Consider the following 27,970-nt stretch of genomic DNA (forward strand, 5'->3'; position numbering starts at 1 on the left):
GGCACACCGACGGGACACAGCCACAGTGATGTAATCAGTTCCAGAATGAACAGCCAGGACTGGAATTGCTCTGCTGATTAAGGTATGTAGAAGAAAGGGGTTTGTGTTTAGAAAACGTCTTATCACGTCTCTCAGAAATGTCTCGAAGCACTTCACACAATGAGTTTCAAGTGCAGTGACTGCCATATAAGCAAATGTGGCCGCCCATGGTGCACAGCAAGATCCCACAATCAGCTACGAGTTGAATGACCAGCTTCCTACATTACAACACTGACCACACTTCAAAAAGCACTTCATTGGCTGTGAAGTGCTTTGGGGCATCTTGAGATCATGAAAGGCGCTATATAAATGCAAGTCTTTCTTTCTTTCTTTCTTCTTGATTTTTTGTGTGTGTTAGTTTGAAGGAGCAATATCCCAGGATATCGGGAGAACTCCTTGCTCCTCTTGGAATAGAGCCAATTAAACGTCCACCGGAACTGCTAACTAGGGCCGCAGTTTAATGTCACATCATTGGATATTGTTTCCTGCAGCCGAGCAGAACGGGGTGTGAAACGAATAATGCAGAGTTGTGTTTGTGAATGAACAACTTACGTTGATTATTTTAGCAAAAAGTTAATTAAAACTTATTGCTTGAGAGCATTTACGAGTCAACCATGTATGGGGGACTGGAGTTACATCCACCTGAGAGGTTTAATGTCTCATCTGAAAGACAGCACCTCTGACAATGCAGCACTCCCTCAGTGTTCACCATGATTATGTTTGCTGGCCTCCCTGGCCTAACGCCAGCAGAATTTACCGGGAAGTTCAACGGGAGCCCCTTCACCCGCTCCCTGCCATCCTCCGCCACTTCCGGGATATTCACCATAAGTGACGGGGGAACGTACAAGACACCGGCGCAAATTCAGGTTGGCGTTTCGTAATGGCGGATAAATGACCGGGGGGCATTTCCGATCATTTGCGGGTTAGCAAGGCTGCACGCTGGGGAATTGCTGCCCGTTCCTGGCATCCAGAGGGATGTCTTAGTCTGTGCTATTGATTGGCTTTTGGTGAACAGCAGAGGCCACTGGCCACGCTACGATGTGACAGCACTGTACCGTTTGTTGTAGCCATTCTCCACCCGGTCCCAGGCGGAAGGCCAGGAAGCCCAACTAAGATTAGGCTGGCCGTGAAGCAGGTGGGAAACCGGTGGGTAAGTCTCTCGGAGGGTCGGTAACCAGAGGACACGGATTGAAGATAATTGACAGAAGAACCAGCGGGGAGGTGAGGAGAATTTTTTTTTTAACGGGGCGAGTTGTTCTGATCTGGAATGCACTGCCTGAAAGGGTGGTGGAAGCAGATTCAATAGTAAATTTCAAAAGAGAATTGGATAAATTTTGGAGAAGAAAAATATCTGTAGGGCTATGGGGAAAGAGCAATGGGGAGTGGGACTAATTGGATAGCTTTTTCAAAGAGCCGGCACAGACACAATGGGCCGAATGGCCTCCTTCTGTACTGTGCGATTCTATGATTCTAACTGTCCACTGCCTGGTTTCCACTGCCTGGGTAGGGTTAAAATCACCCCCATTAGTCCCAGAAGGACATGGCTGTAAAAATCAACCAAGGTGTTTATATGGGAGGCACACAATTACTTGGGCAGTAAGGGTGTTAAGGGATATGGAGAGGGAGGGCAGTAAGTTGGGAGCAAAGAGCATAGGAACAGGCCATTCAGCCCCTTGAGCCCATTCCGCTATTCAACAAGATCATGGCTGATCTGTATCTCAACTCCATCTACCCGCCTTGGTTCCATAACCGTTAAAACCACCGCCTAACAAAAAAATCCATCAACCTCAGTTTTGAAATTTTCAATTGAGATTCAAAAGAGATAGAGATGTCGTGCCCAACAAAACGGTGGAGCAGGATGAATGGGCCGAATGGCCGACTCCTGTTCCGACATTCACCATTGTGTAACTGGAAAGTTGCGAGCGACATACTGATTAAAATGTTTTGTCCCTCAGTCACAAGCGCGTAGCATTTCTCCAACATCACCATTTATTACGTGAAGGCAGGTATAGAATCATAGAATGATGCCGTGCAGAAGGAGGCCATTCGGCCCATCGTGCCTGTGCCGGCTCTTTGAAAGAGCTATCCAATTAGTCCCACTCTCACTTGTTCTCTCTCTTTCCCCATAGCCCTGAAAATTTTTCCTTCTTAAGCATTCATCCAATTCCCCTTTTGAAAGTTACTATTGAATCTGCTTCCACCTCCCTCTCAGGCCGTGCATTCCAGATCATAACAACTCGCTGCGTAAAAAAGAAATTCTCCTCATCTCGCAGTGAAAAATATTCAATGCCTGTAAAAGAAAGAACAGCTTTGGTTCAGCAAAGTACTCCGTGAACAGAAAGTAAACTTTATCACAGACAAAATGAAAAGTTTCCAGATAATCCATGTTGATGGAAACTCAACGGTCGAGCGACTGTAATATTCGGACTCTTTCTTTACTCACGTGGAATTTTGTTGAGCTCGTTCATGAATTTTTCCTTCAATTTAGAAAACCCGTCTTCCTTGCCTCCTCCCGGGGTTACCGCCTCGGTGGCATTGCCTACCGGGGCCGGGGGTGCGGACGTGTCAGGGGGCGCTGCCAATGCTTCGTGGTGACCTTCGGTTAGCTTCATCCTGGGGCCTGGGCCGGGCAAGGGAGAAGAGAAAAAAAAAAAATTAAGATGTTGTTAGAACTGAGAGCTCAGGCGGGGAGCAGGCCATGTCTGGGGTTGGACACGCATCTCATGCTCCTCCTACCGGTTTGCCTACCTGAGTAAATAATTCATCTCCGACACGTTAATTCATGCTGGTTCATATAATATTTATAAGCCGGCATAATGGAGACGAGATCAACCCAGCGGGTGAAACGCTTCTCTCACACATTGTCTTGTCTCCAAAAAGAGTCCTCTGTCACTGTCAACCCCAACCCCTCAGATTTTTGATCATTCTGTCGTTATAAATCATTCCCGTATGAAAACGACAACAACTACTTGCATTTATACAGCGCCTTTAACATAGTGAAAACGTCCCACAGGAGCGTTATCGGACAAAATTTGACACCGAGACACAAAAGGAGATATCAAGAAAGGTTTGGTCACAGAGGTAGGTTTTAAGGAGCGCCTTAAAAGGAGGAGAGAGAGGTAGAGAGGCGGAGAGGTCTAGGGAGGGAATTCCAGAGCTTAGGGTCTAGGCGGCTGAAGGCACGGCCGCCAATGGTGGAGCGAAGGAAATCGGGGGATGAGCATCAGACCAGAATTGGAGGATCGCAGAGATCTCGGAGGGTTGTAGGTCTGGAGGAGGTTACAGAGATAGGGGAGGGGCGAGGCCATGGAGGGATTTGAACACAAGGGTGATGTACCTTTAATGTCCTAACACACCCATTGCTCCCTACCCTTGCCAACCTCCACTAGCTCCGTATCCTTCCACCCACCGCCACCTTCTCAAGGGAAACTCGGGACGGGCAATAAAGGCCGGCCTTGCCAGCGACGCCCACATCCCGAGAATGAATTAAAAAAAATGACTTCCAAATTCTTGTATTCAGCTACAAATCCTTCCATGGATTCGCTTCCCTCACCCTCTGCGACCTCCTCAAGCCCTTCGTTCAGGCCAGAACCATCTGCTCTTCCAACTCTGATATTCACTGTCTGAGTGATATGTAATGTACTCACATATTGAGCACTAGTAGGGCCCTCTGAGGGGAGTAAGCATATCGTAGCAAATATACTCCCGGGGGGTCTCATCTTATGCTGGATCTTATGTCCAGAGAGAATGCTCCAGTGCATGAGGTCAGTGAGCTGCAGATACTTGCTGGGAGACCTCACGGAGCTCGCCAGCGGAGAGGGAGCGGCCCTCGGATAGGTCCTGGGGTGGTGGTGGGGGGTGGTGGGGGGGTTTGGTGGGGAGTGATCGGAAGGCGGGGGGGGGGGGGGGCGGTAGTGATCTGAAGGGAGGGGGGAGCGGTGATCAGGAGTGGTGGGGGAGGGCTGGGCAGGAGCTGACAATAATCTCCGGCAATGCAGTGGAGCTGGAATTCAGCTCTCCTGCACCTCTTGACTCCAGGTTCAGGTAAGAAACTTTTTTCTTTTACGTAAACTTACTTTTTTTTTCGGTGGCGGCCTGTACTGTCCACTTAAGGCCTGCCGGTTAGGCTGCAAGCAGACCTGATTTTCCTGAAGGCAGCAGGCCCAGAGCTGGCAGCGTTCAGGGAAGACCAATGTCTGGAAGGGGTCCTGAAACAGGCGTAAGACTCTCGTTTGCACCTGCAGTTGTGCGACCACCTGTTTCAGGTGAGGAGCCGGACGCTTATATTAGTTAAGATCAGGAACGTCTCGTGTGCGGGCAACTGAGTATTGCCCCTGAGTATAGGACATGAGGTTACAGCAGTTCGGAACAAACATTTGTTGAGCTGCTCATATGATAAATAATTAGATTATTGCAACAAAGTAGGAGCCTAAGAGGAATTCAATGCCATTTGCATCAAGGCATAAATTCAATTGTACTGATCTCAAGGTTGAAATCTGATTAGCTAATGGACGTCTTTACTTGCTGACTAGGGTTGGCTGAGTTCAACTCAAGATACCTTAATTCTCCTATAAGTCATTCCAGAATCAATCCCCAGTAATGCCGAGAGTGCAAAAGTATTCAGGAATCAAATGAAAAGCTGCAAAAAAAAGTTTTAAAAAATGAATGCTATTGAAATAAGGAACAGAAAACCAGTATATTACTTAAATGGAGGGAGATTGCAGAACTCTGAGGTACAGAGGGAACTGGGTGTCCTAGTACATGAATCACAAAAAGTTAGTATGCAGGTACAGCAAGTGATTAGGAAGGCAAATGGAATGTTGTCATTTATTGCAAGGGGAATGGAATATAAAAGTAGAGATGTTTTGCTACAGTTGTCCAGGGCATTGGCGAGACCACATCTAGAATACTGTGTGCAGTTTTGGTCTCCTTATTTAAGAAAGGACATAATTGTTTTAGAGGCGGTTCAGAGAAGGTTCACTCGACTGATTCCTGGGATGAGGGGGTTATCTTATGAGGAAAGGTTGGATAAGTTGGGCCTGTATACACTGGAGTTTAGAAGAATGAGAGGTGATCTTATTGAAACATATAAGATCCTGAGGGGACTAGAAGGGGTAGATTCTGAGAGGATGTTTCCCCTTGTGGGAGAGACTAGAACTAGGGGCCACAGTTTAAAAAGAAGGGGTCGCCCATTTAAGACGGAGATGAGGAGAAATTTTTTCTCTCAGAGGGTCGTAAGTCTGTGGAACTCCCTTCCCCAGAGAGCGGTGGAGGCAGGGTCATTGAATATTTCTAAGGCTGAGTTAGATAGATTCCTGATTAACAAGGGAGTCAAAGGTTATAGTAGGTAGACGGGAAAGTAGGGTTGAGGTCACAATCAGACAGCCATGATCTTATCAAATGGCAGAGCAGGCTCGAGCGGCCGAATGGCCTACTCCTGCTCTTAATTCGTATGTTTGTATGAAAAAAAACAGGCAAAGTTACTTGACTCTGTCAATCCAGGAGGCCTGGACTAATGATCCAGAGAACATGAGTTCAAATCCCACTGCGGCAGGTTGAGAATTTGAATTCAGTTTAAAAAGACTGGAAATAAAATGGCAACAACAAGGAAGAAAACCAAGCCAACCTCTCAGGTGGACGTAAAAGATCCCATGGCAATATTCAAATCTACTTAATTGGCTGTAAATCACTTTGGGATGTCTGGAGGTCGTGAAAGGCACTATATAAATGCAAGTCTTTCTTTTTCTCTATCAGAAGCAGGAGTAAGCTTCTGGGATGACTCAGTCTTTTTGTATTTATAATAATACTGAGTGCATTACAGATCGATCCTGTGAAAGGTCTTTTCAATTTCTCTACCAAAGGAATTCTATAGCTTCTAAAGCACCAATGATTAGTTCCTGATCATTTAAAAGGACGGGTAGTTTCACCTTCCTTTTTTTAATTGTCTATCTATAAAACGCATCTCATTATCTCAGGTTCGAAAGTGACAGATCAAATCAGATCAGACCACAATGACGAAGCAGGCAATTTCACTTTAACAAGTTATTACTATGTGCTAAAATATTTTTTAAAAGCTTGATTGGTTTCAAATGCCATTAGATGGAATAATGAGGTTGAATTTCAATGGTTTCCCCTGCATAGGTTGTCTGTTTTATTAGGTGAGGAGATTGAAGACTTCATCGAATTAAATAATACAATGATCATGTCTCCAATCAGTGCTGACAGGGGTGGTGGGGGGGGTGCAGCTGAATGTGCCCTAAAATAGCTAATCATTTGGTCGCTCTCAATCTGACAAATCACAAACCAGCACCTGAAGAAAGATTCAGCCGCTCGTCACAAGATTTGCATTTAATATTTGTTTCTTGGGATTTGGGCGTCGCTGGCCAGGCCGGCCTTTATTGCCCATCCCTAGTTGCCCCTTGAGAAGGTGGTGGTGGGCTGGCCGCCTTTTTGAACCACTGCAGTTTGTGTGGTGATGGTGCTCCCACGGTGCTGTTAGGAAGGGAGTTCATCAGGTAAGTGGGTAAAATGAAAAAAAAAAGGGAATACCAACAACTCAAAATAAAAATTGGAAATGCATCATAATGTGACGGACTAGCCATCTTGAGATTTTCTGGTTTTATTGTGAGCAGCAATAATAACTTGCATTTATATAACACCTTTTATGTAGTAAAACGCCCCAAGCCACTTGACAAGAGCATAATCAGACAAAAATTGACACCGAGTCATAAAAGGAGATATTAGGACAGGTGATTTGGTCAAAGAGGTAGGTTTTAAGGAGCGTCTTAAAAGGAGGACAGAGAGGTGGAGAGGTTTAGGGAGAGAATTCCAGAGCTTAGGGCCTAGACGGCTGAAGGCACGGCCGCCAATAGTGGAGCGAAGGAAGAAAACCAAGCAAACCTCTCAGGTGGACGTAAAAGATCCCATGGCAATATTCGAAGAAGAGCAGGGGAATTCTCCTCGGTGTCCTGGTCAACGTTTATCCCTCAACCAACACCTAAACCAGATGACCTGGTCATTTATTTCTTTGCTGTTTGTAGGGCCTCGCTGTGCGCAAATTGGTTGTTGTGTTTCCTACATTACAAAAGTGACTACACTTCATTGGCTGTGAAGTGCTTTGGGATGTCCTGAGGTCGTGAAAGGCGCTATATAAATGCAAGTTTTTTCTTTCTTTCTAAAACGGAATATCCCCTCACTCACAATGAGAAGCCATGGGAGACCTTCAAGTAGCAAAAAATAGACATGGTCACAGATGAATCACCCGTACTGGACGAGATCCCATTTGAAAGTAGCAACCGAATAATTGCTCTGACTTTTAAGTGCTGCCTTTCAACAACAAAAAAAATACATCTCCTCTCAAAACTCATAGGAGAGAAAGAAATGCTAAAATCAGCCAACTCGAATCGCAAACAATAGATGGTGGCCCACATCCTAACTCTTATCACTTGGCCTTTCAGGCAGAAAATTATCACTTCAGATCATGTCCCCAACAGATTCACCAGGCTGGCTGGACAACTAAACAGTCATTAGTTGCTCCAATAGACCATAAAATACCCAGATATGGTTCCCAAATATCCCCTGCTAGCACCAGCTGAGCTATTAGAGTTGACCAGCGAGCTCTTTCAGGTGTGTAATTAGCCGCCAGGGAAACAGAAAAAGCTCCTCTTCTGTGAGAAATAAAACCTGGAAGTTGGCTGACTTCCATAGACCTTGAATTCTCCCGGTACTTGGGAACTACTTGGTACAGTTGTATAAAGCTCTGGTTAGACCTTATCTGGAGCACTGCGTTCAGTTCTGGGCACCGCACCTCAGGAAGGATATATTGGCCTTGGAGGGGGTGCAGCGCTGATTCACCAGAATGATACCGGGGCTAAAATGGTTAAATTATGAGGACAGGTTGCATAGACTAGGCTTGTATTGCCTTGAGTATAGAAGATTAAGGGGTGATCCAATTGAGGTGTTTAAGATGACTGAAGGAGTTGATATGGTAGATAGAGAGAAACTATTTCCTCTGGTGGGAGAGTCCAGAACAAGGGGGCATAATCTTAAAATTAGAGCTAGGCCATTCAGGAGTGAAATCAGGAAGCACTTCTTCACACAAAGGGGAGTGGAAATCTGGAACTCTCTCCCAAAAAGCTGTTGAGGCTGGGGGTCAATTGAAAATTTCAAAACTGAGTTCGATAGATTTTTGTTAGGTAAGGATATTAACGGTTACGGAACCAAGGCGGGTAGATGGAGTTAAGATACAGATCAGCCATGATCCAATTGAATGGTGGAACAGGCTCAAGGGGCTGAATGGCCTATTCTTGTTCCTATGTTCCTAAGTGTGATGACAGTATGGGCATCATCTGTCTTTGATAATGGGAGCTTCCCCAAGACTTTCAGAGACTTCCTAAACTATTTCGCTGATCTGTATCTTAATTCCATCTACCCGTGTGATGATAGTTACACCTGTTGACCCTAGGGGATTTACGAATACCATCGTAAAGGTAGTAGTGAATTTTTATAAACTTATTCGACTCAAGACAACTAGTTCAAAAACGATTAATGCTACGCACTTTGAAAGCTCACGATGAACCAACTCCTAACTATTGGTGATTGGACATGCTGTCCCAGCAGTTCACCATTTCATCAAATAATCTCCTTTAATTCCCATTAAATGTATATTGTAACTAGGAATCAGTGTAATAAGCAGTTTCCTTTCTGGGTTTAATATGATATCTTTGCTGCTTGAAAACCAACAAAACTCAATCACCAAAAGAAAAAAAATCTGTGACAGGAAACACAATTTTGGAAAATGCAAAAGGGAATTCAGCCTCAAAGCTCAATGTCAAATTGTGATAAAATCACGACAAAAATAACACAAAATGGAGAAGGTTGATAGTTTTCTATTTGTTCTGCTTCTATCCAGCCATTTAGAACACTCAGGGCAAAGGCAACATGCCAACAGCTATCTGAATCACTGAAAGAGAAAGTATAACACAAACAACACCTGCAACACCTCTGAGATTGGTTGGGAAAAATCTAAATCTGTTGTAAGAAAGAAAGAAGGAAAGAACTTGCATTTATATAGCGCCTTTCATGACCTCAGGACGACCCAAAGCACTTTACAACCAATAAAGTACTTTTGAAGTGTAGTGATTGCTGTAATGTAGGAAACACGGCAGCTAGTTTGTGCACAACAAGGGCCCACAAACAGCAATGTGATAATGACCAGATAATCTGCTTTAGGTGTCAGTTGAGGGATAAATATTGGCCAGGACACCAGGGAAAACTCCCCTGCTGTTCTTCAAAATAGTGACGTGGGATCTTTTACATCCACCTGAGAGGGCAGACGGGGCCTCGGTTTAACGTCTCATCTGAAAGATGGCACCTCCGACAGTGCAGCACTCCCTCAGTATTACACGGGGAGTATCAGCCTAGATTATGCGCTTAAATCATGGTGTAAGGGGCAGGGCTTCAGATTCTTGGGGAATTGGGACTAGTTCTGGGGCAGGAGGGACTTGTTCAAGACGGGTTGCACCTCAACAGAGTTGGGATCAATGTCCTCGCGGGGAGGTTCACTGGTGCTGTCGGGGAAAGGTTTAAACTAATTTTGGCAGGGGGATGGGCACCAGGATGTAGCAATGGAAAGGAGAAACAAGATGCACAAAGGATTAGGAGAAACAGATAGTACTAGAGTAACAAATAGTGCAGTATTAGATGGGATCAGACTAAGAGAGAATACGAGAAGGTCTAAGATAGGTTTACAGTGCATGTCTGTAAACACACGAAGCGTGGTAAACAAAGTTGGTGAGCTGCAGGCGTAAATAGCCACATGTGAGCATGATGTAGTGGTGCTAATGGAGACCTGGCTCAAAAAAGGGCAGGATTGGGTACTAAATGTTCCTGGATACAAGGTGTTCAGGAAAGATAAGGAAGGAAAGAAAGGATGGGGGGTGGGTGGTAGTATTGATAGTATTGATTAAGGAGAATATTGCAGTGCTGGAGAAAGAGGATGTCCTGGAGAGAGAGCATGTCCTGGAGAGATCAAGGACAGAATCTATTTGGTTAGAGTTAAGAAACAATCAAGGTGCCATTACACTACTGGGTGTATTCTATAGGCCACCAATTAGTGGGAAGGATATAGAGGAGCAAATTTGCAGGTAAATTGGAGAGAGGTGCAAGAACTCTAGAGTAGTGATAATGGGGGTCTTCAACTATCCTAATATAGACTGTGATAGTAATAGTGTAAAGGGCAAAGAATGGGAGGAATTTCTGAAGTGTGTTCAGGAGAACTTTCTTGATCAGTATGTTTCTGGACAAACGAGGAAGGAGGCATTGCTGGATCTGGTTCCGGGGAATGAGGTGGGTCAAATGGAGCAAGTTTTAGTGAGGGAGCATTTAGGGAACAGTGATCATAGTATCATAAGGATTAGATTAGCTACGGAAAAGGACAAGGAACAATTTAGAGTAAAAATACTTAATTGGAGGAGGGCCAATTTCAGTGGGTTGAGAACGGATCTGGCCCGGGTAAATTAGAGTCAAAGATTGGCAGGCAAAACTGTAATCGAACAATGGGTGGCCTTTAAAGAGGAGATGGTTCGGGTACAGTCTAGGTACATTCTCACGAGGGAGAAAAGTAGGGTGACCAAAGCCAGAGCTTCCTGGATGACAAAAGAGATCGAGAGTAAGATGAAGCAGAAAAGGTGGGGGGGGGGGGGGGGTGGGGTGGGGGGGTATGACAGATGTCAGGTTGATAATACAAGTGAGAACCAGACTGAACATAGAAAGTACAGAGGAGAAGTGAAAAAGGAAATAAGAGGGGCAAAGAGAGAGTATGAGGATAGACTGGCTGCTAACATAAAAGGGAATCCAAAAGTCTTCTATAGGCATGTAAACAGTAAATGGGTAGTAAGAGGAGGGGTGGGGCTGATTAGGGACCAAAAAGGAGATCTACACATGGAAGGAGAGAGCATGGCTGAGGTACTAAATGAATACTTTGCATTTGTCTTTACCAAGGAAGAAGATACTGCCAGAGTCTCAGAAATAGGGAAGGTATTTGAGATACCGGATGGGCTAAAAATTGATAAAGGGGAGGTAATGGAAAGGCTGGCTGTACTTAAAGTAGATAAGTCACCCGGTCTGGATGGGATGCATCCTAGGATGCTGAGGAAAGTAAGGGTGGAAATTGCAGAGGTACTGGCCATAATCTTACAATCATCATTAGATATGGGGGTGGTGCCAGAGGACTGGAGAATTGCAAGTATTACACCCTTGTTCAAAAAAGGGTGTAAGGATAAACCTGGCAACTACAGGCCAGTCAGTTTAACCTCGGTGGCGGGGAAACTTTTAGAAACAATAATCCGGGACAAAATTAACAGTCACTTGGACAAGTGTGGATTAATAAAGGATAGTCAGCATGGATTTGTTAAAGGCAAATCGTATTTAACCAACTTGATTGAGTTTTTTGATGAGATAACAGAGAAGTTTGACAAGGGCAATGCGGTCGATGTGTATATGGACTTCCAAAAGGTGTTTGATAAAGTGCCACATAGGCTTGTCAGCAAAATTGAAGCCAATGAAATAAAAGGGGGCAGTAGCAGCATGGATACGAAATTGGCTAAGTGACAGGAAACAGAGAGTAGTGGTGAACGGTTGTTTTTCGGACTGGAGGGAGGTGTACAGTGGTGTTTCCCAGGGCCTGGTACTAGGACCACTGCTTTTTTTGATATATATTAATAACTTGGACTTGGGTGTACAGGGCACAATTTCCAAATTTGCAGATGACACAAAACTTGGAAGTGTAGTGAACAGTGAGGACGATAGTGATAGACTTCAAGAGGACATAGACGGGCTGGTGAAATGGACGGTCACATGGCAGAAGGAATGAGGAGAGGCAATATAAACTAAAGGGTACAATTCTAAAGGAGGTGCAGGAACAGAGAGATCTGGGGGTATATGTGCACAAATCTTTGAAGGTGGCAGGACAGGTTGAGAAAGCAGTTAAAAAAGCATATGGGATCCTGGGCTTTATAAGTAGAAGCAAAAGTAAGGAAGTTATGATGAACCTTTATAAAACACTGGTTCGGCCACAACTGGAGTATTGTGTCCAATTCTGGGCACTGCACTTTAGGAACGATGTGAAGGCCTTAGAGAGGGTGCAGAAAAGATTTACTAGAATGGTACCAGGGATGAGGGACTTTAGTTACGTGGATAGACTGGAGAAGCTGGGATTGTTCTCCTTAGAACAGAAAATGCTAAGAGGAGATTTGATAGAAGTGTTCAAAATCATGAAGGGTTTAGATAAAGTAAATAAAGAGAAACTGTTCCCATTGGTGGAAGGGTCGAGAACCAGAGGACACAGATTTAAGGTTATTGGCAAAAGAACCAAAGGCGACATGAGGAAAAACTTTTTTATGCAGTGAGTTGTTATGATCCAGAATGCGCTGCCTGAAAGGATGGTGGAAGCAGATTCAATCGTGGCTTTCAAAAAGGAATTGGATAAATACGAAGGAAAGGGAAAAAATTTCCAGGGCGATGGGACTAACTGGATTGCTCTTACAAAGAGCCAACATGGATTCAATGGCCTCCTTCTGCGCTGTAACTATTCTATGATCTTACAGTTCCTGGAGTGGGGCTTGAACCCACAACCTTCTGACTCAGAGGCCAGATGTGCTACCCACTGAGCCATGACCGACACCACTAGACTATAGGATTGTCTCTGCTCAGGACTTTACCTGGAATATTACTGACATTGGAAAGGAACTGGAGCTCAGTAGATGTCAAGAGTCCCGCCAAGATTGAAATCATTTTTTAAATTTTAGTATTTAGCTTCAGGGGGAACGCTGACCTCACATTAACCAGTCAAATGAATACATTCGTTTAGATCTCAGAGCTACAGTAGCACCTGCTGCGACCTTGGCCGATTGGTTTACAACATATTGGGAACACTCACAATCAAGTTCTTTTCTCTTTCCAAGTCTGTGGCCCGACACGAGACTGTTCGAGTCGTCTGTGCCCTGGACTCTAAATGAGATAATCATTTATCACTGTTTCCCCATGCTTGCTCTGTCCAGTCTTTTAGAAGCACTCAGAGAATTCCTACTTTGCATATTTGCTGGGCCCTGGATTTATGGGTCTAATCCACTTTGACAAGTGGCTCATTAGAACCTAAATTATCTTGTGGCAAAGCTGTACTCCTACTCTTTATCAAAGTGGCCTGTTGCTGATAGGCACTCCCTCAAGGTCGAGCTACGTGCAATCTGAACATGCTCAGACAAGTTGCGATATGATTAAAGTGGAGTTACGTACTGTACTTGTGTACACGAAAGACAAGATGATCTCGGGGTCAGTTGTAGGGTGAAAAATTGCAAAAGCCAAGAAGCAATTTGTCAGCTGCAGTTTACAAGATGCAGCGAGCTTTGCCAGACAATGGGAGGGCTGCCTTATAAGTCTGTGCATTCCACAACTCACACTGTACAGGGAACTTTAATTCCCACTGAATTAAAGGAAAAAACTTAAAAAATAACAAACTGGAGGTTAGAAATTGGATGTACCCAGTTTTCATGCGGGTAAACAGTGGGGCGTAGGCAGTGTGTGCCCGAACCGGGAAGGCCCCAGGCCAACCTGAATTTGGCCCTCTGGCCTCATTACCATCATCTGGGCAATCTGCTGGCACCAGACACTCCTCCGCAGGCAAATCAGCCATTCCAAGAAGATGAATTTTGGTAAGTAGGTAGATAGGTATGTAGGTCAGGAGGTGGGTAGGGAGGGAGGGAGGGAGGGGGGTGGATAGGGATGGAGGGAGGGAAGGAGGGAGATAGGTAGTTAGGTAGCTAGGGAGGGAGGCGGCTGGGTAGGTGGTAGGGAGGTAGGTAGGTGGGTAGATAGGGAGGGAGGGAGGTAGATGGGTAGGGAGGGAGGGAGGTAGGTAGGTGGATAGGTAGGGAGGGAGGGAGGTAGGTGGATAGGTAGGGAGGGAGGGAGGTAGGTGGATAGGTAGGGAGGGAGGGAGGTAGGTGGATAGGGAGGGAGATAGGTGGGTAGGGAGGGAGGGAGGGAGGTGGGTAGGGAGGGAGGGAGGGAGGTGGGTAGGGAGGGAGAGAGGTGGGTAGGGAGGGAGGTAGGTAGGGAGGAAGGGAGGGAGGGAGGGAGGTGGGTGGGTAGGGAGGGAGGGAGGGAGGTGGGTAGGGAGGGAGGGAGGGAGGTGGGTGGGTAGGGAGAGAGGGAGGGAGGTGGGTAAGGAGGGAGGGAGGGAGGGAGGTGGGTAGGTGGGTAACTAAGATGAGGTAGGTCCCTGTTAGGCTGGAGCATCAACAGGAGATGGGGAGGGAGGGGGATCAGGCTATTGTGGGATTGTGATACTGTGAGGATCAGAGGGAATGCCCCTACTCCTCCTGGCACCTCAGGAATCTTTTTTGAAATGTTTTATTTGATAAAATGCACCTTTTGTCGGAGGGTCGCTCCTTCGGCTGCAGTGACCGCTGAAGGATGCAGTGTGGAGTAGCCCAGCTCCTCTCTGTAATGTTCATTTTCCCAGGTATCAGGCTCCCTCATTTACATATGTAAAGAGCCTAACGCCCGCTTTTAGGCGGCCATTAGGGACACCTGATAAATGGACTGAGCCAATATCGGGTCGGAAGTCTTTCAGGTGAACGTTGGATGAGGGGAGTCGGTCCCGCAACTGTCCCATTTTATGCCCGTCAAACGGGCACGAGATCCAATTTCTGGGCCTTAGGGGTTTTTTTTAAACTATGTTGCAGACTTTACTACATTTAATTTTTGCCACTTCATTACTTCATAATAAAAATCCAAAATGAAACGGTTTACCAAACTCTGCCACTGGCAGTTTAAAGCCTTTTGACAAACCTTATTTGTTTTTTTTGTAAAATTGGATGCCATTTATAAATATCATAGGTCGGGGTGGGGGTGAGGGAGGGGTCAAAACGTAATAAGAGCTTAGAATTAATGGCAAGAACATCACGAAAACTAATCTAAACCCAAAACAACACAACTAAATGGAAGCACACAGTACTGTATAGGCTATACCCGATTAACTGGACATTATCACATTGCTGTTTGTGGGACCTTGCTGTGTGCAAATTAGCTGCCGTGTTTCCTACAGTACAATAGTGACTGCACTTCAAAAGTACTTCATTGACTGTGAAGCACTTTGCGGCATCCTGAGGTTGTGAAAGGCGCCATATAAATGCAAGTTCTTTCATTTTAAGCCTTTCTATAGTCAGTAAGGAGGCCTATTAAAATCAGACGCCTTATTCAGGATGGTATCCAAAAGCGATTCCATTCCTATTTTTGACTGCTGCGATAATTATTTAGGCTGTGTGATGACAGTTGTGATAATATTTGTACTGATGCCACCTGATACCTAGTGCTAATGAGCCCAGACCAGCAGCCCCTTCAGAAAGTGCGCTTAAAGAGATAAGTGGCACGGTGGGCAGACGTCTTGGCCAATTATTAGTTCAACATTACCGCTGCAAAAGTTCTTGATCTAGTTACAGTAGGGACAAAGCCAGAAGGTTGCTAACAGCAGATGCAGATCAGAAAGATAAGTACAATTGAGTTTGAAGTGGTTCTCAGGATTAACCTTTTCTATTCTGTTTGATGTCTCTATAGCTCTACAAAATCCCAACTCATTCTCATCCTTTCAAGGCTAAAAAAGTCCAAATTCTTCTAACGGTTCCTCATAACTCGAACCTCTGACACTAGGGATCAACCTTGTGGCTCCTCACTGTACAGCTTCCAATAACTTAGATGTTTCTCCTGTGTCTCAGTGACCAGAACCAAAAAGAAAGAACTTGCGTTTATATAGCGCCTTTCACGACCTCAGGACGTCCCAATACGCTTTACAGCCAAGGAAGTACTTTTGAAGTGTAGTCACTGTTGTGATGTAGCAAACGCAGCAGCCAATTTCATAGTATCGTAGTAGGTACAGCACAGGAGAAGACCATTCGGCCCATCGGGCCTGTACCAGCTCTTTGAAAGAGCTATCCAATTAGTCCCATTCCCCTGCTCTTTCCCTGGTACAGCAAGCTCCCAGAGCAATGTGATAATGGCCAGATCATCTGTTTTTCAGTGATTTTGGTTGAGGGATAAATACTGGCCCAGGACATTGGGGAGAACTCCCCTGCTCCTCTTCGAAATAGTGCCACGGAATCTTTTATGTCCACCTGAGGGGGCCTTGGTTTAACTTCCAGGATTTCTTAAGGCAGGAATTCCCGGTACTGATTCTGGCAGCTGAGAGAGGCGAGGTTTACCGAACTCCACCAGGCATGTCGGATATAGAGGCACTGGAGAAGGTGTAAAAAAGATTTACTCGGATAACACCAGAACTGAGAGGTTATACCTATCAGGAAAGATTGAACAGACTGGGGCTCTTTTCTCTAGAAAAGAGAAGACTGAGGGGTGACCTGATAGAGGTCTTTAAGATTATGAAAGGGGTTGATAGGGTAGACATAGAGAAGATGTTTCCACTTGCGGGGGAGACCAGAACTAGGGGCCATAAATATAAGATAGTCACTAATAAATCCAATAAGGAATTCGGGAGAAACTTCTTTACCCAGAGAGTGGTGAGAATGTGGAACTCACTACCACAAGGAATAGTTGAGTCGAATAGCATAGTTGCCTTTAAGGGGAAGCTCAATAAGCACATAAGGGAGAAAGGAATAAAAGGATATGCCGATAGGGTGAGATGAAGTAGGGAGGGAGGAGGCTCGTGTGGAGCATAAACACTGGCTTAGACCAGTTGGGCCGAATGGCCTCTTTCAATGCTGTAAATTCTATGTAATTTTATGTCTGAAATTCTGGGCACACAGGGCAGGCACGGGCCAAAGACGTGCCTTGCGTCTGCCTGACTCCTGCAAATGAAGTGCCCTCCCACTGACCCCATGAACGCCGGCAAGGGGCCAGCATTCGAGGACACCTCCAGGCACAATCCTGTTGAATTGCGGGGGCCTTTCTAACGGAAAGGGTTGACACAGAAAGCGCACATAGACGTAAGATTTTTTAAAAATAGGTTACAGGTCGACCTTATATTGTTTGTGACTTGAATGGTAAAGTTTACCACTTAGCATTCTAAAAGCAATAAATCCATTTCCACAGACTTGCTGCCACCTCCAATTTCTGTCACGCTCATCTGCTCCCACCTACTCGTGGAAGCTTGATTGGCTGAGCTTTACAAGCTGCTGGTCGCAGATCCCTGCAGACGCTTTCATGAAGGATGCAAAATAAAAATTACAATTGCTATAATTTATGTTGATAACAGCTCACTGTGCCCCCAAGTCTTAAATGCATTTGCGTGTTGCTGAGACACCAAAGCCTATTGGACAACAAATGAATCAAGACACACGAAAAGTGGAGTGATTCACCTTTAAGCAGATTATGGCTTCACAATCACATTAATCAGATTACATTAAAAATTCCTCCTTTGCTGGAAAGACTTTTTAAGGCAATTAACTGACTGCAAATATCCCTAAAAATCTTGAGGCCGTAATTGCCAATTTTTGAAAGAATGAGAAGACTTGCATTTATATAGCACCTTTCACCACCTCAGGACTTCCCAAAGCACAATAAAGTCCTATTTTGAGGGACACTGTGAGTTTCCAACCCAGTTGGAGTCTCACTCTTGCAGAGTTACTGAGGCTGTCGTGTAAAGTAAGGAAGAAGAGAACTGGGGAAACACCAAACATGTCTGGTGCCCCTTCCTAGAGATTCATTCAACACAAAAACCATCTCCCAAACCCAGGAGGAGGTAGTAGGCCAATTACGAAGGTGCCGTAAGCCATCAATATTGACTGCCCCAAGACAGGGAAGGGCCTCAACCCCAACAAACAAGTCAATGCAGGTGGGACTCCTACCCTCCCCAACCCAACTGAGCCCTTGGGACCGAGATCATATCAAGCTCTTCAACTCTTGATTCTGCATTGCTCTCAATGTGCGGCACTGTTGGGAGGTGCCGTCTTTTGGATGAGACGTTAAACCGAGACCCGTCTACCCTCTCAGGTGGATGTGAAAGGTCCCATGGCATAATTTCGAAGAAGAGAAGGGGAGTTCTCCCCGGTATCCTGGCCAATATTTATCCCTCAGTCAGCATCACTAAAAACAGATTATCTGGTCACTTAATTCATCGCTGTTTGTGGGAGCTTGCTGTGCACAAATTGGCTGCTGCGTTTCCTACATTACAACAGTGACTACACTTCAAAATTACTTCATTGGCTGTAAAGTGCTTTGGGACATCCTGAGGACGTGAATGGGACTATATAAATGCAAGTCCTTTCTTTCTTATTATGCACAAGATACGTAAAATGCTACAAGATCTTTCTTAAAATACTCAGTCTTTGAATTCAAAACTGCTTTTTATTAGTTGTGTTTTTCTGGTTGAAATTTAGAACTTGGAAAAAAAAAGGTCTATACTTAAGTCTTCATATAGGAGCTGAAGCTGGGTTTAACAGCATTGGTTGCCATCTGATCATATTCCCTGCTTGCTTTGTAACTCGAGATTTACAATCTGGAATACATCAGTGCAGCTCTTATCGGCTCTCTGCAGCCTTGATTTAAATATACTTTTGCTAAATCCAGACTACCATATACTAACTGTACTTTCATTTGCAAATCTTACGGTCTTGTGTTTTTCGGAGCAGATGTAAAAAGTGAAATTAGTTTAAGTAACAGCTATAAGTTATTTTATCTCACACCATTGTTTCAGTTGTGGAAATTTTGCATGAACCTTTATTAATTTCTGCGCAGAAAAAAAAAATGAGGTCCATTTTTAGCTGGAAGAATCAAGTGTCAGGTATTTCGACTGTTTCGTGATTTAGAATCAAATGGCAAATTTTGCCAGATATGAAATTGACTAAATGCTGAGGCAGGAAATGCTCCATTTGCTAAAATCAATAAGGACAGAATTAGTTCTGATAGCAAGAGATTTGAAAGCGTCATTACAATGGACAGCAAAGAAAATTTAGAAAAATGATGAGTCTGAAGAAAGGCTCTGGTATTTTGAGAACATTATATACTGTGTATCATAGCCAGTAATGCAAGCTAAGTTCCACTGTACATCTCACCCAGTGGATGAGGGTGGAAGACTTCTTCCAACAGATTGTGGACTGGTAATGTTTGTCAAAATATAAATGGTATCTTCTCTCATTACATATGGTTCATATAAAAGAAAGACTTGCATTTATATAGCGCCTTTCATGACCTCAAATGGCCCCAAACTACTTTACAGCCAATGAAGTGCTTTTGAAGCATAGTCACTGTTGTAATATAGCAGCCAATTTGTGCACATCAAGGTCCCACAAACAGCAATGTGATAATGACCAAATAATCTGTTTTAGTGATGGTAGTAGAGGGATAAATATTGGCCAGGACACTGTGGGAGTTCTGCTGCTCTTCTTTGAAATAGTGCCATGGGATCTTTTATATCCATCTGAGAGGGCAGATAGGGCCTTGGTTTAACATCTCGTTCAAAAGAGGGCACCTCAAACAGTGAAGCACTCCCTCAGTACTGCAGTGGGAGTGTCAGCATAGATTTTGTGCTCAAATCTCTGGATTGGGATTATGAACCCACAACCTTCAGACTCAAAGGTGAGAGCATTACCACTGAGCCACAGGTGACACACAAGCTCAGCTGTGTGGTTTGCAAACTCTTTGCTGTTGCTTTATCCAATGGGGATTTATAAAGTACTTTCCCACCAGCTAGCTATAACCTAATTCCAAACTGTTAGATGCTTGTTGATAAAACCTAATTGTTTGAACATGTAAAGCCTAGGGGCTCATTCAATTGATATGTGCAAACATTGGATCACACCTGGCCTGCTTCTTCATACAAATCTATCATGGGTATTGATGGCTCATCCAATGTATTACAAACATATGAAAAGGGATAGGAGAAGATTGTCTGGGTCCTCCAGCCAACATTCACCATCAACCAACTTCATTCCCTGCAACTCACACAATCTCCTGGGAAAAGCAACAGAAGAGAAAGAAATCTTTGGCAAATTTAGGAAATTCTTCTCCAAATCCCTGAAGGCAATCAAGCAAGCTGCAAGAGACCATGATGACTGAAATTAATAACTGCAGCTACCCCTGTATAACTTGAGATGCCTTCCACTCCCAGAAACTCGCCCAGCCCTCTTCTGAAGGCCTGCAGTGAATCCACCTTCACTGCACATTCTGGCAATCTATTCCTGAGGTCAAAAAAAAATAACCTCCTGGTGTTCAACCTAATTCCATGGCCGGGAATTTCCTCGTAGCTGCTCCCGCTCCGATGCCATCGCTTCGCCGGAAGTGCAGCTGAAACATTTACACTGCCCTGTCAGAGGTGCCGTCTTTTTGGATGAGACATTAAACCAAGGCCCTATCTGTCCTCTCAGGTGGACGTAAAAGATCCCACGGCCATTAATCCGAAGAAGAGCTCCCTGATGCCCTGGCCAATATTCAGCCCTCAACCTAAATCACTAAAACAGATTATTTGGTCATTATCACATTGCTGTTTGTGGGATCTTGCTGTGTGAAAATTGGCTGCAGTGTGTCCCCACATTACAACAGACTAAAAGTACTTCATTGGCTGTAAAGCACTTTGGACCATCCTGAGGTCATGAAAGGCACCATATAAATACAAGTTCTTTTTTTCTATACAGTTGTTGTGCCTATTGTAAATATGGCTATGCTAATCCCAACTAAAGTTCCTCATACATACCTGATGTACAATAGTGTTGCTTTTTACAAACTGCACCAGAACGCACAGCTTGACAGGTATTCCGATTGGACAGATCAGCCTTTCCTATTTGTGGTATATATTAATGATTCGGACTTGAATGTGGGGGGCTTGATCAAGAAGTTTGCAGATGATACAAAAATTGGCCATGTGGTTGATAGTGAGGAGGAAAGTTGTAGGCTGCAGGAAGATATCAATGGACTGGTCAGGTGGGCAGAAAAGTGGCAAACGGAATTCAATCTGGAGAAGTGTGAGGTAATGCATTTGGGAGGGCAAACAAGGCAAGGGAGTACACAATAAATGGGAGGATAATGAGAGGTGTAGAGGAAGAGAGGGACCTTGGAGTGCATGTCCACAGATCCCTGAAGGTAGCAGGACAGGTAGATAGGGTGGTTAAGAAGGCATATGGGATACTTTCCTTTATTAGCCAAGGCATAGGATATAAGAGCAGGGAGGTTATGTTAGAACTGTATAAAATATTGGTTAGGTCACAGCTAGAGTACTGTGTACAGTTCTGGCCACCACATTATAGGAAAGATGTGATTGCACTAGAGAGGGTACAGAGGAGATTTACGAGGATGTTGCCAGGACTGGAGAATTTTAGCTATGAGGTAAGATTGGATAGGCTGGGGTTGTTTTCTTTGGAACAAAGGAGGCTGAGGCGAGACTTAATTGAGGTGTATAAAATGATGACGGGACTAGATAGAGTGGATAGGGAGGACCTATTCCCCTTAGCAGAGGCGTCAGTGACCAGGGGGCATGGATCTAAAGTAATTGGTAGAAGGATTAGAGGGGAGCTGAGGAGAAATGTTTTCACCCGGGGGTGGTGGGGGTCTGGAACTCACTGCCTGAAAGAGTGGTAGAGGCAGAAACCCTCAACTCATTTAAAAAGTACTCGGATGAGCACTTAAAGTGCTGTAACCTAGAGGGCTGCGGACCGAGTGCTGGAAAGTGGGATTAAGCTCGATAGCTCTTTGTCGGCCGGCAGGGACATGATGGGCCGAATGGCCTCCTTCTGTGCCGTAACTTTCTATGATTCGCATGAAAGCTCAACACTTCCAAGGATAGAATAAAACTACAGGCCATTTGCGTAAATAGATTAATACAACATAGTTTCCTCATCGACTGATCTGTGTGCGTGTCAGGCCATCAAAAACCTGGCAGAATGTTCAGTGGAGGAGCATACGCTGCTCCTGCTCAGTTGTACCTCACATCAATCGAAATGGGATGGCAAGTTTGTTTTCCTTTGACTAGCTTTATATCTTTACAGTGACTGCTGGGAAGCAAGAGGAACTGCAAAGGAGGGCAGCTCACCATCAAAGCCTGATTCAGCTGCACTTGGGGAGATTGCACTAAGACTGACGGAAATATATTTATAGAATCGCACAGCACAGGAGGAGGCCTTTCGGCCCATCGTGCCTGTGCTGGCTCTCTGATAGAGCTATTCCGTTCGTCCCATTCCGCCCCCCCACCCCCCATTGCCCCTGTAAATGCTTTCCTTTGTGATACTCGAAGGCTGGTTTTGGAACCGTTAATTCATTAATCCGAAGCAGTATTGAGATGATTTAGGCATCTTATTCTGAAGTAATACAGGAATGATTTAAGTAGGAGTTATAAACGCTGCATTTTTCATTTTATGATTGTTCTGGCATCTGTCACGGTTACGTTTCATTTGCAGGGCGTTTAATCTACATTCGGAGCTCCCTCAATTTCCTTCAGAACAATGCACTCTCTTTATGTTACAACTGAAATCAAAAGCCTCCACATTAAAAAAAAATGATTGCTCACTACCATTTAGCCATGAAATTTCAATCACGCCCAAAGAGATTTCTTGCTGTTTTTTCAGATTCACTGGAGTGTGTTTTTTTTCCCAAAAATATAAAAGGCATCTAACTCTCAGCCAAATACTGTGGCTGCGCATAAAAATCAATTTATATTCACAGATTTGACTTCAGTGTAGTAAAGGTCCTTAATAAAATCTGTGTGTGACAAAGTACCACGGATATTAACTCTGAAGAAATGTAATAAGGAGAGGGTACCTCGAAATACTAACCGATAATTGTGAATACAAGATGATGTGATTGAACTGTTTATCGGTGATGATTCGTTGGGAAAGCCAATTACTTTAACCCGCAGATTCTAATCTGAGGAGACAGGAAAAATGTTACTGAGTTTAATAAGTTAATTTGGATAACAAACGTGGCAGCTCCAATCGCTCAGGACATTTTCTGTGGTAGGAAATATAACACAGACAGAGACTTGACATTCCTTCATTTGAATTACAGATGATTTGCCTTGTTATGTACAGATTTTTTTTCCCCAGAACTGTATATCAAAAGCGAGTAGCTGACAGCCAGAGGAGGACTTTTAGACCAACCTCAATTCTTGCTCGGAAAGCGTGGTCGCGAATGAAACCATCAGCATCGCTGCCAGCACTTCTTCCACACACTGAGATTAATATCTCTGTTGTCAGAACAACTCTACCGTATCTCCTTAGTTTTCGTGTTTTTTTTTTGTACGTACCCAAAGTCTATAATTTCACTCCTGGCCAACAACAGTCAGTAGATCTGCAGCTTTTAGTAATCTGAGAAGGCCCCCCTCCCCTCGAAACCTATTCTAAACATCACTGGTCGATCGGGCACTTCGACTTTCCATTGCGAGTCTGGCCAGTTCTAATGGATTTCTATATTTGATACATCTCTCTGCTCTGCTCTCTCTCTCTACCTCGGTTAGGCACAGAAATCAGCCCAGTTGTTTCGAAAGAACTTTTATTCGTCATTGAACAGATTTCCAGTCTGCCACACTACAACTATCAAATAAACAGAATGTTTCACTGGGCTAGAGGACGGTTCTTATCGTGAGAACCTGGAAACCGGTAAAAGTATTTAATCGCCTGTAAAGTGTTTTGGCACATCCTGAGGAGATGAAAGCCAGTGGCTCACTGGGTAGCACCCTCGCCTCTCCGTCAGAAGTATTGTGCGTTTAAGTCCCACTCCGGCGACTTATGCACATAATCCAGGCTGAGACTCCCAATGTAAGGACTTGCACAACGCCAGGTTATAGTCCAACAGTTCTTTTAGAACACCCTTCACTCACCTGACGAAGGAGGTAAGCTCCCAAAGCTTGTGATTTAAAATAAAACTGTTGGACTATAACCTGGTGCTGTGCAAGTCCTTACATTTGTCCACCCCAGACCATCACCGGCATCTCCACATCGAGACTCCCAATGCCAGTCCTGAGGGAGTGCTGCTTGTTGCAGGTGCCGTCTTCTGGATCAGATATTAAACCGAGGCCCCGTCTGCCCTCTCAGGTGGACGTAAAAGATCCCACGGCACTGTCTTGAAGAAGAGCAGGGGGGTTCTCCCTGGTGTTCTGGCCAATATTTATCCCTTGACCAACATCACTAAAATAGATTATCACATTGCTGTTTGCGGGACCTTGCTGCACGCAAATTGACTGCCGTGTTTCCTACAATACAACACTTCAAAAACACTTCATTGACTGTGAAGTGCTTTGGGACATCCTGAGAAAGAAAGACTTGAATTTATATAACACTTTTCACGACCTCAAGATGTCCCAAAGCACTTTACAACCAATGAAGTATTTTTGAAGTGTAGTCACTGTTGTAATGTAAGAATGAGATTGTGAAAGGCGCTTATATAAATGTAAATTCTTTCCTTTCTATCTGCTTGCATGTACTTGAATGCAGATGGACATTATTTGCTGGCTAATGCCTGAGGTATCTTACCTAAGGAATTGGAATGAGCCCGTAGTAGAAATAATTCAGGGCGATCTGTGACCTACACTGTGGAGAAACACAAGTTATCTGCTATGAGCTGACACACTTTAGCGATTGCCCCTTGGAAAGTCAGAATCCCATTAGACACAACTCCTTTCATTACTACTTTATCACAGAGCTAATTATAGGCTCCTGTCCCCGTAGCTCATCTTCTCTTGGAAATAATCTTCTCTCACGTGTCCCCTGTGACCACAATCTCCTGTCATCCTGGCCCTCTTCTGAAAGGATGATGGGAGCTGCGATGGGAACCAAAGACACACTACTGTCTTCTTGTTTGGTTTTAGCAACGAGTCTGTCCTGTTAGTGCCAGCTCCGAGCTGAACTTTCAGGTGATGTGTTTGACGGTTTAATTAGATCCTCTCTCAGCCTTCCCTCCCCTCCACAGTAGGTTTACCAAGGGTTTTCACTGGAGATTATAAAGCCCGCGCGGGGGAACTTTTAACCTGTCGACATGAGCTGATTATATTTTGTTTGTTCACAGGATGTGAGTGACACTGTCAAGGCTGCATTTATGATGAACGTACAAAATTGATGGGCAGGAAAAGACCAGCTGATCCATCAAGCCTGAACCTCACACCAAGATGGGTGGAGCATCGTGACCAGACACTTCTAGACACACTGACCATCATTTCCCAATCCTCCCTGGCTACAGGCATGGTGCCGGAGGATTGGAGGACTGCTAACATTGTATCGTTGTTTAAAAAGGCAGAAAATGATAGACCGAGTAATTATAGGCCAGTCAGTCTAACCTTGGTAGTGGGCAAATTATTGGAATCAATTCTGAGAGACAGCATAAACCGTCATTTAGAAAGGCATGGGTTAATCAAGGACAGTCAGCATGGATTTGTTAAGGGTAGGTCGTGTCTGACTAACTTGATTGAATTTTTTGAGGAGGTAACAAGGAGGGTCGATGAGGGTAGTGTATTTGATGTGGTCTACATGGATTTTAGCAAGGCTTTTGACAAGGTCCCAAAATGACAGGCTGGTCAAAAAAATAAGAGCCCATGGGATCCAAGGGAAAGTGGCAAAATTGGATCCAAAATTGGCTCAGTGGCAGGGAGCAAAGTGTAATGGTTGACGGGTGTTTTTGTGGCTGGAAGGCTGTTTCCAGTGGGATTCCACAAGGTTCAGTACTAGGTGCTTTGCTTTTTGTGATATATATTAATGATTTAGGCTTAAATGTAGGGGGATGATTAAGAAGTTTGCAGATGATACAAAAATTGGCCGTGTGGTTGATAGTGAGGAAGAAAGCTGTAGACAGCAGGAAGATATCAGTGGACTGGTCAGGTGGGCAGAAAAGTGGCAAATGGAATTCAGTCCGGAGAAGTGTGAGGTAATGCATTTGGGGAGGTCAAAACACGGCAAGGGAATATACAATAAATGGGAGGATACTGAGAGGTATAGAGGAAGAGAGGGACCTTGGAGTGCATGTCCACAGATCCCTGAAGGTAGCAGGACAGGTAGATAAGGTGGTTAAGAAGGCATATTGAATACTTTCCTTTATTAGCCGAGGCATAGAATTTAAGTGCGTGGAGGTTATGCTAGAACTGTACAAAACACTAGTTAGGCCACAGCTTGTGTACTGCGTACAGTTCTGGTCACCACATTATAGGAAAGATGTGATTGCACTAGAGAGGGTACAGACAAGATTTATGAGGATGTTGCCAGGACTGGAGAATTTTAGCTATGAGGAAAGACTGGATAGGCTGGGGTTGTTTTCTTTGAAAGAGAGGAGACTGAGTGGTGATTTAATTGAGGTGTAATTCCCTTAGCAGGGAGGTCAATAACCAGGGGACATAGATTTAAAGTAATTGGTAGAAGGATTAGAGGGGAGCGAAGGAAGAATGTTTTCACCCAGAGAGTGGTGGGGGTCTGGAACTCACTGCCTGAAAGGGTGGTAGAGGCAGAAATACTCATCACATTTAAAAAGTCCTTGGGTATGCACTTGAAGTGCCGTGACCTACAAGGCTACGGACCAAGTGCTGGAAAGTGGGACTAGGCTGGGTAGCTCTTTTTTGACTGGCACGGACATGATGGGCCAAATGGCCTCCTTCTGTGCCGTAAATTTTCTATGTTTCTGTGTTCCCCCCCCTCCCCCCAATCCCACCTCTAGTTGCCCTGAGAAAGTAATGGTGTCCTTCTTATCAAAATGATTGTTTCTATAACTGAGTGGCTTGCAGAGGTTATTAAGCGACAGACACATCATGTGCACTAGTCTTGTGCAGGCCAGACCTTGACGGACATAAGTGAACCAGTTGGTTTTTCATAACAATCCGGCAGCTTTTCATGGTCATTTTTTCCTGGTGCCAGCCCACAGATTACCAGATTTATTGAACTCAATTTCATGACTTGCCCCGGTGAATTTGAACTCACAATCCCAGGGTTGCTAGACCATTACTATAAAACGATTAGGCTACTACAGGCAATCAATATACATTTCACTGCTGTTGTTTTAAAACCTGCACAAAATTGCTGTTCTGCAACTTGTAACGTTTTGGTGCTGAGTATTAGCATGTGCTAATGACATGCTGTCTAAATGTCAGCAGCAACCAACTGTAAAGCTGCCAAAATGGGTGGTACATTGTAATAGCAAAAAGCATAAGTGATTGATTAAAGTACCTTACATTTTTTAATTTTCAAAACTTATTAGGAGGATCTTGTTTGCTGGAATCATAGAATCATCAAATCATGTAGCGTAGAAGGAGGCTATTCGGCCCATCGTGCCTGTCGGCTCTCAGAAAGAGTCCCACACCCCTGCTCTTTCCCCATAGCCCTGAAAAATTATCCTTTTTAAGTATTTATCCAATTTCCTTTTGAAAGTTAGTACTGACTCTGCTTCCACCGTCCTTTCGGGCAGTGCATTCCAGATCATAACAACTTGCTGCGTGAAAAAAAATATTCTCCTCATCTTCCCCTGGCTTTTTTTGCCAATTCGCTTAAATCTGTGTCCTCTGGTTACTGACCCTCCTGCCAGTGGAAAACAGTTCCTCCCTATTTACTCTACCTAAACCCTCAGAATCTTGAAGGATTAGGAGAATTTTTTTTTTAACCAGAGGGTGGTGGGGGTCTGGAACTCACTGCCTGAAAGGGTGGTAGAGGCAGAAACCTTCAACTCATTTAAAAAGTACTTGGATGTGCACTCGAAGTGCTGTAAATTATCGGGCTACGGACCAAGTGCTGGAAAGTGGGATTAAGCTGGATAGCTCTTTTTTGGCTGGCACAGACACGATGGGCTGAATGGCCTCCTTCTGTGCCGTAACTTTCTATGATTCTATGAAATCTCCCCTTAACCTTCTTTGCTCTAAGGAGATCAATCCCGGCTTCTCCAGTCTTTCCGCATAATTGAATTCCCTCACCCCTGGTACCATGCTGATCAATCTCCCCTGCACCTTCTCCGTGGTCTTGAAATCCTTTCT

At 44.5% G+C, this 27,970-nt stretch overlaps 1 protein-coding gene and 1 long non-coding RNA gene across 5 annotated transcripts in view; one reads left to right on the plus strand and one right to left on the minus strand.

Moving 5' to 3' along the window:
- Window positions 1-27,956, plus strand: LOC137334532 (uncharacterized). The gene is made up of 3 exons (XR_010966165.1): window positions 1-82; window positions 1,107-1,260; window positions 25,036-27,956. It is a non-coding gene; the product is annotated as an uncharacterized lncRNA (long non-coding RNA).
- The window catches only part of syt1a (synaptotagmin Ia), a 345,191-nt gene that overhangs the window by 70,292 nt on the left and 246,929 nt on the right, over window positions 1-27,970 (minus strand). For 2 of the 4 annotated variants that reach the window (XM_067999279.1, XM_067999280.1), the window contains one exon: window positions 2,483-2,659. In XM_067999279.1, coding sequence (XP_067855380.1) covers window positions 2,483-2,651 — 169 coding nt within the window. In that variant the 5' untranslated portion in view covers window positions 2,652-2,659. Of the gene's footprint in view, window positions 1-2,482; window positions 2,660-12,976; window positions 13,033-22,808; window positions 22,900-27,970 lie in introns of those variants that run through there. The other 2 variants (XM_067999278.1, XM_067999281.1) reach the window with 2 other exon arrangements.

This window comes from Heptranchias perlo, chromosome 18, assembly GCF_035084215.1.
Source record: "Heptranchias perlo isolate sHepPer1 chromosome 18, sHepPer1.hap1, whole genome shotgun sequence".
Taxonomy (NCBI): domain Eukaryota; kingdom Metazoa; phylum Chordata; class Chondrichthyes; order Hexanchiformes; family Hexanchidae; genus Heptranchias; species Heptranchias perlo.